At 40.3% G+C, this 13,667-nt stretch overlaps 1 protein-coding gene across 1 annotated transcript in view; it reads left to right on the top strand.

The window, feature by feature from the left end:
- chd3 (chromodomain helicase DNA binding protein 3) overlaps positions 1-4,108 on the top strand; it is a 66,494-nt gene extending 62,386 nt beyond the window's left edge. The window contains exon 40 of the mRNA XM_061912628.1: positions 2,809-4,108. Coding sequence (XP_061768612.1) covers positions 2,809-2,906 — 98 coding nt within the window. The 3' untranslated portion in view covers positions 2,907-4,108. The remainder of the gene's footprint in view (positions 1-2,808) is intronic.
- The last annotated feature ends 9,559 nt before the right edge of the window (positions 4,109-13,667 follow it).

A 13,667-nucleotide genomic window follows, 5' to 3' on the forward strand; every position in this document is an offset into this window, starting at 1 on the left:
TATATAGACAGAGTGAGACAATTGTGCAAATGCGCCCACTGTTTAGTATTCCGGTATTTCTTTTGGAGAATGCAGACGAGAACGCGACATTCCCAGCAGCAACATGAACATTTTATCAGCGGAAGAATGCTGCCTCAGGTGTCCTGTGGACGCGTGTGGAAGTGGCGCTCATGCAAATCGCTTGAACCTCTGATTTCCTGCTCTGCCGCCGGATTGACAAACTCCAGCAGTGTGTGGATTTATGAAAGCCTCTTCAAGTCCCAGCTGGAGCCACTCTGCACTCTGAAGTCTGAGCCCGTTGACGGTGCAGAAACACACGCTCGGTCCAGAATAGAACTTTCTGGCACGGCTACACTCGGCGAGCTGAAATGCTGCGTTTGTCTGCCAAGATGGCAGCGCTCTCGTCCATCAGATAGCAGGCGGGACCTACAGGGGAGAGCTTTTTATTACCTGCTGGACGTGAGCGGCTTCATCTGGTGCAGTCAGTCCTGAGCGCCAGTAAATTTTTCATTGTTACAAGCGACTAAAACTCTCGCCAGCCCTCTTTGTGATTTACCTGTCCTAACAATATCCGCTGCTACTGTCGAACAGCAAACGGGTTGTTGACAACAAAACAGTTTGATATGAAATGCGAGTTTGTTGCTTTTATTTTGACACATCAGCACTACTAACAGTACAAATGTCACGATTTGTTGCCGTGTGATGGAAAACCTGAGGCAGCGGCCTCCGGTGGACGAGCCGTGCCACCATAACTGTTTGTTTCAGCGCCTCTGTAGATCGTTTTACTGTTTCACCCAGTCTTCACCTCAATTTGTTTTGCTTCTCGTCTGATACCTGAACCTCCTCTCTCGCTCTTTCCATTCCCTCCGCTGGCCCCTGCTGGCAGACCGCCATGTTTTTAGTTATTCGCCCCCTTCAGATTCCAAAAGCACACACTTGCGGCCCCCCGTGCGCGTCTGCTGCTCCCCGCTCTCCTTCATTCCTTATCGCATCTTTGATCAGGAAGCGCTGTTATGACATTTTATCTCTCCCCTGTGCGTGTGCTCGCCATCTATTCTATCCCTGGCTTTTGTTTGGCAGAAGGAGTTCCAAGCTCGCTCTTACGCTCCCAGAGAATCTTGGAAAGAGCTCACAAATGTCTACTTTGTCCCCTTTTGCCGCTTTACACCATGCTGCCCAAGGCTCCATTCTAGATCACCTTATGTTCGTGAAATACACTTTCAAACTCAACCTTACTGGTACAAGGTTGTTCTTTTCCACAGGGAACCCTTGCACTCTAAGTGATGCCCACATTTAGCTGCAGAAATTGACAAGGTCAAATAAGCGGTTTTACTTACAGGAGTGCCCCAAGGAGCTTCACGGTGGCAGAGGGGTTAGTGCGTCTGCCTCACAATACGAAGTTCCTGCAGTCCTGGGTTCAAATCCAGGCTCGGGATCTTTCTGTGTGGAGTTTGCATGTTCTCCCCGTGAATGCGTGGGTTCCCTCCGGGTACTCCGGCTTCCTCCCACTTCCAAAGACATGCACCTGGGGATAGGTTGATTGGCAACACTAAATTGGCCCTAGCGTGTGAATGTGAGTGTGAATGTTGTCTGTCTATCTGTGTTGGCCCTGCGATGAGGTGGCGACTTGTCCAGGGTGTACTCCGCCTTCCGCCCGATTGTAGCTGAGATAGGCGCCAGCGCCCCCCGCGACCCCGAAAGGGAATAAGCGGTAGAAAATGGATGGATGGAGTGCCCCAAGGCTTCATTTTAAATCACCTTATGTTAGCGAAATACACTTTCAAACTCAACCTTACCGTTACAAGTCTACATGGATCAAATGCTCATATTTGGTTACAGAAAGTAACACAAACTAGCGCCGTGTATGCTAACTGATAAGGAGGATGACCAAAACAAGAATCGCTGACAAGGACTGAAGACAAAGTAGAGCTACTCTTGTTACTTTTCAACAAAATATTAACTGGGAGACTTGGCAAGCACAATATGTAGAAATATGGCGTTTGACGATACAATGGAGCCACAAAAATGCTTTCATTTTGTCTTGTCTGTATTGTTTATTGTTGTTTTAAATGTTCTTTTGTATTCAAGTCTTTTCTTCTGCACATGCATGGGTGAAACACAAGGACACAAGTTGGAATACTCATTAATATTGTGGCTTGGTTTAGCACTGCAATGGATCGATAAGCATCTGGTGGATCGTACTGTATGATTGTAGTTTTTTTGTTGTTTTTGTTTTATTTTTACTCTGGGACCAAAAAAGTTTATGTGCCTTTGTTTCTGTTATCTTGTATTTCTTCCAGTCATGAATAATTGGGACAATGGTGGTCCCTTTCTGACAAAGCTTCTTGTTGATAGTCCATTCCTGTCTTGTGCAGGTCTGCAATCTTATCTGTGAGGACAGCTCCTTGGTCTTGCCCATGGTGGCGGAGAGGTTTGAATAGAAGAGACTGTTTCTGTGACAGTTGTCTTTTATCCGCATAGTGAGTACTTTTGCAAAGGGACAAGACTAATTTGTGTGCTTTGTGTGAGGGTCAGAATGCTTGTTGGTTGCTAAAGGATCAAATACGATCAAATTTCCCTCAATCAATTTTTGTTTATCTAATGTTTTTTTTTAATTTCGTCTTTCTCTGCTACAATAAAAATATATGCACCGTTCATGTCTTTGTCAGGGCACAAACGTACGAAATCCGCAGTGGATCAAATACTTACAGTATTTTTCTCACAAGATCATGTTAAATTGCACTCCCAAGAAGATATTAATAGATGTTTTGAAACTAAACTCACACTCTTCTCCCCCCTCCCTTGCAGTGCTCAATGGACCCCCCATGTCTGTAAAGAAAGAGCGAGAAGGAGGTGAGACACGACGAGAGCAACGCAGCGGCGAGGTCATCTGTATTGACGACTAGGTTAAACACACATGCACACACACACACTCACACACACGCACACAGGATTTTAAGAAAAACAGATGACAGTGACTTTCTGACCTGCTTGTGATTGTAGTCGCATTACCACACCTACGCATGCACACGCACGCACGCACACACACACACACCTCCAAACACACTCCTGCAGACGTGCACTTACTGTCCACACACACACACACATTGCAGTTCTCTTTATGTGCTTGCCTGCCTCAAACCATGATATTCCTCAATGAGCTACTGACCTCTCCCCACACACACGCACACACACATACACGTGCACACACACACACACCATCTTTGACCCCACCCATGCTTGCATGTCGAATTAAAGTCGCCCCCAGCATGTGTCCATCATCAAAAAGCAGGAAAGAACAAAGGTTATCTTCCTTCCTTCCTCCCCTGACGTTTTTCTCCAAATGCACACAGAAAGCACTTGCTGCTATCTGATCACGTGACGCCATTCCCGCCATCTTATTTTTGAGGTTTGGTTTAGTGTCGTTTTTTCAAGGAATCAAAGTTTTGTACTTTTGTTGTTTCTCATGAAAAAGAAGAGCTTCTACCAACTGTTTCTTATTACGTTGTTATAACAAGAAAATCAATCAACGCTTTGTCGATATTTCACTTTGCAAAAACGAAGAAGTTTGACAATTAACTTCAGAATTAAAATTCTCCTGTCTACACACACACGAACGCACACACACACACACTCACACAAACACACACACACACACACACAAATATATATATATATATATATATATATATATATATATATATAAATATATATATATATATATATATATATATATGATTGGAGGTATGTAACACTCAATAGTAACTTCTAACGACAGGAATGGTTCTTGAAAAATAACTTTTATACGCTGCATCATTCAAAAGAACAAAAGAAATGCCTTAATGAAGTGAACAAATGTATAAAGGTAATTCACAAGCTGATTCCAACCTTTCAATTTGACTCATTTTAAGTTGAAAAAAGACAAGTGGCCAGAACATTATTTCCATTCAAATGTTTGCAACGCCCCCACACCCCAAAAAGCACTTACCCAACTTTTGCTTTCTTTCTTTTTTTTAATGATTTTTTTTTATGTCCACATGTCAGTCGCCAATGAAAGTATTTACATAATATTCTTTGTTTGTTTGTAATAAAACTCAATGAAATTAGACCAAGACTTTTGTCCAAATATTAAACAGTGAGAGGAAATGATTGTAAGGGTCATTAAAACAATTTTTTAGATCAATTCTGGATGGGGGGGAAAAAAATAGCTATAGGATCTAGACAAAACAATACAATATGTTAATGTGCAACTGTCGTGGTTGACACGTCTCTTGAATATTTGGAGTCTGTGCACTGCCTGCAGTAATTGAGCCTCATTATTAATAGAGATTATATCATCTGTATTAATAATGAGATGGTATCACCATACTAAACCCTAGAAGTGTGAATCTTGGGGCACCTAATGATTCAATCCGATTTTGATTCTTTGGGTGATGATTTGATTCAGAATTGACTCTCAATTCAACAGCATTCGGGATGCAAAGCGATTCTTGCCTCGCATTATTTGGTACAGAAATTATAATAAAACAAATTTAAAACAGGTTATACTTTAGAAAATCTCCTTCTGGTTGCATGGATAGGGCATAAAACTTATCCAATTTTCAAGATTATGAATCTATTTGCAAAACCCGAAACCGGTGAAGTTGGCACATTGTGTAATTTGTAAATAAAAACAGAATACAATGATTTGCAAATACTTCTCAACTTATATTTAATTGGATAAACTGCAAGGACAAGATATTTAATGTTCGAACTGAGAAACGTATTTTTTTTTTGCAAATAATCATTAACTTAGAATTTAATGGCAGCAACACATTGCAGAAAAGTTGGCACTGGGGCATTTTTACCACCCTGTTACATGGCCTTTCCTTTTAGCAACACTCAGTAAACGTTTGGGAACTAATGAAACCAATTTTTTAAGCTTTTCAGGTGGAATTCTTTCCCATTCTTGCTTGATGTACAGCTTAAGTTGTTCAACAGTCTGGGGTCTCTGTTGTGGTATTTTGGGCTTCATATTGCACCACACATTTTCAATGGGAGACAGGTCTAGACCACAAGCAGGCCAGTCTAGTACCCGCACTCTTTTACTAAGAAGCCATGCTGTTGTAACACAGATGCTGGCGCCTTTGAACTTTGCACCTATAACAATCTGGATGGTTCTTTTCCTCATTGGTCCAGAGGACACAACATCCACAGTTTCCAAAAACAATCTGAAATGTGGACTCGTCAGACCACAGAACACTTTTACACTTTGCATCAGTTCATCTTAATTGAGCTCGGGCCCAACGAAGCCGGCGGCGTTTCTGGGTGTTGTTTATAAATGGCTTTCGCTTTGCATGGTAGAGTTTTAACTTGCACTTATAGATGTAGCGACAAACTGTAGTTACTGACAGTGGTTTTCTAAAGTGTTCCTGAGCCCACGTGGTGATATCCTTTACACACTTATGTCGCTTTTTGATGTAGTACCGCCTGAGGGATCCAAGGTCATGGGCATTCCAATGTTGGTTTTCAGCCTTGCTGCTTCCGTGCAGTGATTTCTCCAGATTCTCTTAATTTGTTGATGATTTTACGGACCGTAGATGGTAAAATCCCCAAATTCCTTGCAATAGCTGGTTAAGAAATGTTGTTCTTAAACAATTTGTCACAAAGTGGTGACCCTCGCCCTATCCTTGTTTGTGAATAACTGAACATTTCATGGAAGCTGCTTATATACCCAATCATGGCACCCCCTTGTTCCCAATCAGCCTGTTCACCTGTGGGATGTTCCAAATAAGTGTTTGATGAGCATTCCTCAACTTTCTCAGTCTTTTTTGACACTTATGCCAGCTTTTTTGAAACATGTTGCAGGCATCAAATTCCAAATGAGCTAATATTTGCAAAAAAGTTTTCCAGTTCCAACGTTAAGTATATTGTCTTTGCAGTCAATTCAATTGAATATAGGTTGACAAGGATTTGCAAATCATTGTATTCTGTTTTTTAATTTACGAATTACACAATGTGCCAACTTTACTAGTTTTGGGTTTTGTAGAATCGTGATGAATAAGAGTTGCGATTCGGATGTGAATCGATCTTTTTGTGCACCCCTACTAATCTTCACCACCATGGCGAAAAATAAACAAAGTTTCTTCTTAAAAGGGATGCACACTCAGGGAGACACAAATACATTTCCATATTCCTGGTTACACACATGCAGGAGTTGCATGAATTCCAGCTCCAATTTGAGAGCAAGCTGCAATGAGTGCATCGCCTACAGGCCGCATCTAAGTTACTAATCCTCAACAACCTGGCGGAAAATAAACAAAGTTTCTTCCAAACCACTGGAGGACCAGAGGAAAATGAATAGTTAAGCATGCTACACACACACACACACTGAGCAGGACATCACAGGAAACTAACTGCTAAACTTTCAATGTAAAATAGGAATGATCGATTCACATGTCGATACTATCAATATCTACGGTAGTATGGTATCAGTACTTAAAGGTTCATTAAGTGATTAGATCTATATTTATCTTTGTCTTGTTCTTATTGTTACAAAATAGTGTTTTTGGTAGTGTTTGTTATTGTTTACAAACACAGGAGGTAAGTATGTGGGTACAGGATTGTATCCACATACTTGTGGGCCAAATCCAAATTATTTAAATGGGAGCCACTTGAAACCACAATTTCCGAACTATGAGCCGCACCAGTTTATATAGATACCTTGCAAAAAATTTCAAATGCAAAATATGTTTAAAAAAATCCCACCATTGCAATGACCTAGGAAATTTTTTTCTAACTGCGCAGTGTACTATGATACTATCTGACCATAGTGGAGTTTTTTTCTGAATTAAATGTTACACAAATGACAGCAGCGAGCATCATGGCTGCCGCCTCAAAAGGACATTCACAACCTATGTTGGAATTTACAGACTGACTTCATATTTCAGGGTTTTAAAGACAGACTAGTCTAGTGTATATACAAACCCCATTTCCATATGAGTTGGGAAATTGTGTTAGATGTAAATATAAATGGAATACAATGATTTGCAAATCCTTTTCAACCCATACTCAGTTGAATGCACTACAAAGAAAATATATTTGATGTTCAAACTCATAAACTTTATTTTTTTTTGCAAATAATAATTAACTTAGAACTTCATGGCAGCAACACATGCCAAAGTAGTTGGGAAAGGGCATGTTCACCACTGTGTTACATCACCTTTTCTTCTAAAAAAACTCAATAAACGTTTGGGAACTGAGGAAATTATTTGTTGATGCTTTGAAAGTGGAATTCTTCCTCATTCTTGTTTCATGTAGAGCTTCAGTCGTTCAACAGTCCGGGGTCTCAGCTGTCGTATTTTACGCTTCATAATGCGCCACACATTTTCAATGGGAGACAGGTCTGGACTATAGGCGGGTCAGGAAAGTACCCACACTCGTTTACTAAGAAGCCACGCTGTTGTAACACGTTGCATGGCATTGTCTTGCTGAAATAAGCAGGGGCGTCCATGATAACTTTGCTTGGATGACAACATATGTTGCTCCAAAACCTGTATGGACCTTTCAGCATTAATGGTGCCTGCACAGATGTGTAAGTTACCCATGCCTTGGGCACTAATACACCCCCATACCATCACACATGCTGGCTTTTGAACTTTGCGCCTATAACAATCCAAATGGTTATTTTCCTCTTTGTTCTGGAGGACACCACGTCCTCTGTTTCCAAATTAAATTTAAAATGTGGACACCTCAGACCACAGAACACTTTTCCACTTTGCATCAGTCCATCTCAGATGAGCTCAGGCCCAGTGAAGCCGGCGGCGTTTCAGGGTGTTGTTGACAAATGGGTTTGTTTTTGCATAGTAGAGTTTCAACTTGCACTTACAGATGTAGCGACCAACTGTAGTTACTGACAGTGGTTTTATGAAGCGTTCCTGAGCCCATGTGGGGATATCCTTTACACACTGATGTCGGTTTTTGATGCAGTACCGCCTGAGGAATCAACGGTCCGTAATATCATCGCTTAAGTGCAGTGATTTCTCCAGATTCTCTGAACATTTTGATGATTTTACGGACCGTAGATGGTAAAATCGCTAAATTCCTTTCAATAGCTCGTTGAGAAATGTTGTTCTAAAACTGTTCGACAATTTGCTTACAAAGTGGTGACCCTCGCCCCATCTTTGTTTGTGAATTACTTAACATTTCATGGAAGCTGCTTTTATACCCAATCGTGGCCCCCATTTTTTCCCAATTAGCCTGCACACCTGTGGGATGTTCAATATAAGTGTCTGATGAGCATTCCTCAACTTTATCAGTACTTATTGCCACCTTTCCCAACTTCTTTGTCACGTGTTGCTGGCATCAAATTCTAAAGTTAATGATTATTTGCAAAATAAAAAAAATGTTTATCAGTTTGAACATCAAATATGTTGTCTTTGTAGCATATTCAACTGAATATGGGTTGAAAATGATTTGCAAATCATTTTATTACGTTTATATTTACATCTAACACAATTTCCCAACTCATATGGAAACGGGGTTTGTAAGTAAAGTGATATCAACTAATCTTCATGGACAAACCCCGTTTCCATATGAGTTGGGAAATTGTGTTAGATGTAAACAAAAACGGAATACAATGATTTGAAAACAATTTTCAACCCATATTTAGTTGAATATGCTACAAAGACAACATATTTGATGTTCAAACTGATAAACATTTTTTTTTTTTCAAATAATCTTACTTTAGAATTTGATGCCTGCAACACGTGACAAATAAGTTGGGAAAGTTGGCAATAAATACTGATAAAGTTGAGGAATGCTCTTTAAACACTTATTTGGAACATCCCAAAGGTGTGCAGGCTAATTGGGAACAGGTGGGTGCCATGATTGGGTATAAAAGCAGCTTTCTAAAAAATGCTCAGTCTTTCACAAGAAAGGATGGGGCGAGGTACACCCCTTTGTCCACAACTGCGTGAGCAAAAAGTCAAACAGTTTAAGAACAACGTTTCTCAAAGTGCAATTGCAAGAAATTTAGGGATTTCAACATCTACGGTTTTTGTTTGATTGATTGATTGATTGATACTTTTATTAGTAGATTGCACAGTACAGTATATATTCCGTACAAATGACCACAAAATGGTAACACCCGAATAAGTTTTTCAACTTGTTTAAGTCGGGGTCCACGTTAATCAATTCATGGTACAAATATATACTATCAGCATAATACAGTCATCACACAGGTTAATCATCATAGTATATACATTGAATTATTTACATTATTTACAATCGGGGGGTGGGATGAGGAGCTTTGGTTGATAATATCATACGGTCCATAATATCATCAAAAGGTTCAGAGAATCTGGAGAAATCACTCCACGTAAGCGGCGTGACCGGAAACCAACATTGAATGACCGTGACCTTTGATCCATCAGATGGCACTGTATCAAAAACCGACATCAATCTCTAAAGGATATCACCACATGGGCTCAGGAACACTTCAGAAATCCACTGTCACCAAATACAATTCGTCGCTACATCTTTAAGTGCAAGTTAAAGCTCTACTATGCAAACCGAAAACCATTTATCAACAACATCCAGAAACGCCGCCGGCTTCTCTGGGCCCGAGATCATCTAAGATGGACTGATGCAAAGTGGAAAAGTGTTCTGTGGTCTGACAAGTCCTCATTTCCAATTGTTTTTGGAAATATTCGACATCGTGTCATCGGGACCAAAGGGTAGGTGAACCATCCAGACTGTTATTGACACAAAGTTCAAAAGCCAGCATCTGTGATGGTATGGGGGTGTATTAGTGCCCAAGGCATGGGTAACTTACACATCTGTGAAGGCACCATTAATTCTGAAAGGTACATAGAGGTTTTGGAACAACATATGCTGCCATCTCAGCGCCGTCTTTTTCACGGACACCCCTGCTTATTTCTTCAAGACAATGCCAAGGCACATTCAGCACGTGTTACAACAGCGTGGCTTCATAAAAAAAGAGTGCGGGTGCTTTCCTGGCCTGCCTGCAATCCAGACCTGTCTCCCATCGAAAATGTGTGGCGCATTATGAAGCGTAAAATATGACAGCGGAGACCCCGCACTGTCGAATGACTGAAGCTCTTCATAAAACAAGAATGGTAATGAATTCCACTTTCAAAGCTTCAACAATTAGTTTCCTCAGTTCCCAAACGTTTATTGAGTGTTGTTAAAAGAAAAGGTGATGTAACACAGTGGTGAACATGCCCTTTCCCAACTACTTTGGCACGTGTTGAAGCCATGAAATTTTGAGTTAATTATTATTTGCAAAACAAAAAAGTTTATGAGTTTGAACATCAATGATCTTGTCTTTGTAGTGTATTCAATTGAATATGGGTTGAAAAGGATTTGCAAATCGTTGTATTCTGTTTTTAATTTACCTGTAACACAATTTCCCAACACATATGGAAACAGGGTTTGTATATCTGATCTTGTGACGTAAAATTTTCCCTTTAGACCAGATAGTTTCAATGTCAATCAATCAGTCAAGTAATCAATCAAAGTGTATTTATATAGCCCTTACAACATCACTTACATCATCTTATATATTGTCTTTGTTATTTGCAAATGTTGTAGTCATTAAGGCCTCATCAGGCTGTAAACTTCAGCGTTTACTAGGACGGTTTGTAGTGTAAAGCTTCTACCATAAAAGTAATGGCCTCCAAATCTGAGACCGTACCTCTGTGTCCCAAAAGAGTGGATTGTACCCTCCAGTTTGAGAGTCTTGATATCTCAGGGTCTTGTTCACGAGTGAGAGAAGGTTGGATTGTCTGCAGTACTGGAGTCTCTGGTAAAGCTTTCAGTCTACTAGTTGATCTACAGTACGTTACTTCCATTTTTGGGGGGGCAAAAATTCCAGTTTTTGTCCTTCTTTCCGGGTGTTTTGTGTGTCAATCCTCCGTTCACAACACTCGCAGTGTGCATGGGCTCATTAAAGAGCGCAGCAAGTTTTTATGTTCTGTGATTCCATCAAATTACACGAGAGATGGATGAACATGAAAATGACAGCAAATGTATCTCGAACAAAAATCCACACTTTGTGTAAATTGACAAATAGGAGATTTATATAATACCGAGGAAGAAATTGTCAGCCAGTTTGGTAAAATGTCTCACCTATAAGCTACATGAAAGATCCCAGAATTTGTTTTCTCTTAATGTTTGCCATATTTAGAAATCATATTTTTAGTATCAGTCATACCATATTGAGGAATTTTTAATGTAAATTGTGTTAAACATTGAGAACGGGAAGTGGACATATATTTTATTAATCGGTATAAAGTGGAGAAGGATTAAATAAGCTTTGCTTCTTCCTACGTCTCTTTGGACATGTAAAGAGAAATTAAAATATGTAAAATATGTGATGTATCATATTGAAAGTGTATACATGTTAGAACCATCCAACTAATAGTCCAGGGTTCCTCACGAGGAAACCTCACAATGTATTAAATCCATAAACTGCTACATAATTGAATAGCTTGCAAATTGAATGAACATTTTTATTCTCCTCTTGGACACACGTAGTAAAGGGATCGGCGTGGCTCAGTGGTAGAGTGGCCATGCCATCAAGTTGTGGGTTGCAGGTTCAATCCCAGCTTCCGCTATCCTAATCATGGCTGTTGTGTATTGGGCAAGACACTTCACCCACCTTGATTCTTATGGCCCCTACACTTGTTTATTCATGTTCAGGATTTCCTTGAAAAAGAGATTTATGATCTCAATGGGACTTTCCTAGGTAAATGAAAAAAAGGGTGTTTTTGAAATCCCATGATGTATTTTTGTGCTACCTTAATAAAATAAAATAAAAACTTAAATCCTTGTCCAGCTCAGCTCCAAATATTGGTTTCTGTATCATGATCGGTTGCCCGGGTCATGTTTTGTTTTATTTGATATTCCCTTAGTTGTGGGTTAATTCTGTTTTAGCACCCTGGCGTGTGTTCTTAGTTGCCATGATTGCTGATTTTTGTCACCTGCCTCTAATTAGTGGTCTGGGTGCTCACCTGCTCTTGGTCACTAATCAGAGAGCTATTTATTCCTGCCTTGCGCCACACGCTGGCTGGCAGTCTTGTTCGCAAACTGCAACATTTACGCTAGTGTTTGGATATGAGTCTAGAATTACTTGCTTCTTGCTCCCTTGTTGGCTAGTCGTATTGCTAAGCTTTGCCATAGCTGTGAACGGGACTCTCGCTGCTGTGTTGGATCCGCTTTGGACTGGACTCTCGCGACTGTGTTGGATCCATTATGGATTGAACTTTCACAGTATCATGTTAGACCCGCTCGACATCCATTGCTTTCCTCCTCTCCAAGGTTCTCATAGTCATCATTGTCACCGACGTCCCACTGGGTCATTATTGTCACCGATGTCCCACTGGGTGTGAGTTTTCCTTGCCCTTATGTGGGCCTACCGAAGATGTCGTAGTGGTTTGTGCAGCCCTTTGAGACACTAGTGATTTAGGGCTATATAAGTAAACATTGATTGATTGATTGATTGATTGATTGATTTTTGTGCCACCTGCTCATTTTCCTTTTTTTGGGATTTTTGCCCTGTTATTTTAATAAATCATCCTTCTTACCTGCATTTTGGGAAAATGACCTTTGCAAAGCCATGGAACCCCGACGTAACATATTGTCCCCAAATAAAAAAAATCTATCAAAATGTATTTATATAGCCCTTAATCACAAGTGCCTCAAAGAGCTTCACAAACCACAAAGGCATACTCAGATCTGAACCCACATCCAGGCGAGAAAAACTCAACCCAGTGGGACAATGAGAAACCTTGGGAGGAACCGCAGATGTTGGGTGCTAATAGAATGTTATGATCGACGTATCGAAAGCAGCGCTAAGATCAAGTAGCAGCAACATGCGTGACCTATCAGCATCCGTAGTTAGCATTAAGTCATTTTTGTGATGGCTGTCTCCGTTCAGTGGTTTGCACTGAAACCGGACGGAAAAGGTTCACAGAGATTGTTAGACACTAAGTGTTCATTTAGCTGCTGTGCAAACATTTTTTAGAGGATTTTAGAGATAAAGGGAGGGTGGTAGTAGTTTAAAAGGAGGCCAAAATGAGGTTAGGTCTTTTGAGCACAGGATGAATAACTTTTTTTGAATGCAATGAGAACAGTACCAGAGGAAAGTGATACGTTAATATTTAGCACTGATGGTCTTAATATTACAAACAGCTCCTTGATAAGGTACACAGGAAGAGGGTCAAGTTTGTTTTGTCCCATTTACAAGTCACAAGAGTTCCTCTATTGTTAGTTTTTCAATGTGAAAGAGATTATTTTGGAGAGCGTTTATTCTGTTTATTGAACCCAGTTGGAACTGGGCCGTGTTATCTTTAATCTCCTTTGTAATGAGCTCAATTTTCTTAGTAAAGAATTTCATAAAGTCATCCGCAGAGTGGGTGGAGTTAATGCGAGGAGTCCCTTGTTGGGTTAGCGATGCTACTGTGTTGAATCAATGTTTAGCATTGCTTTTTTTGAGGCCAACGAGATTGGAGTAATTAGTTTTAGCTAAGCTAAGAGTGTGTTTTTAAATGATTAAACTAGGAAAACCTCAAATAGGAGAAATAGACCTACGACACACTGGAGGGATTAAGTCTCGTAGATGTCCTCTTCCTGATGGAACTCAAGAAGGTGGCTGTAGACCAGGA

Source organism: Nerophis ophidion, linkage group LG10, assembly GCF_033978795.1.
Source record: "Nerophis ophidion isolate RoL-2023_Sa linkage group LG10, RoL_Noph_v1.0, whole genome shotgun sequence".
In the NCBI taxonomy this organism is placed as follows: domain Eukaryota; kingdom Metazoa; phylum Chordata; class Actinopteri; order Syngnathiformes; family Syngnathidae; genus Nerophis; species Nerophis ophidion.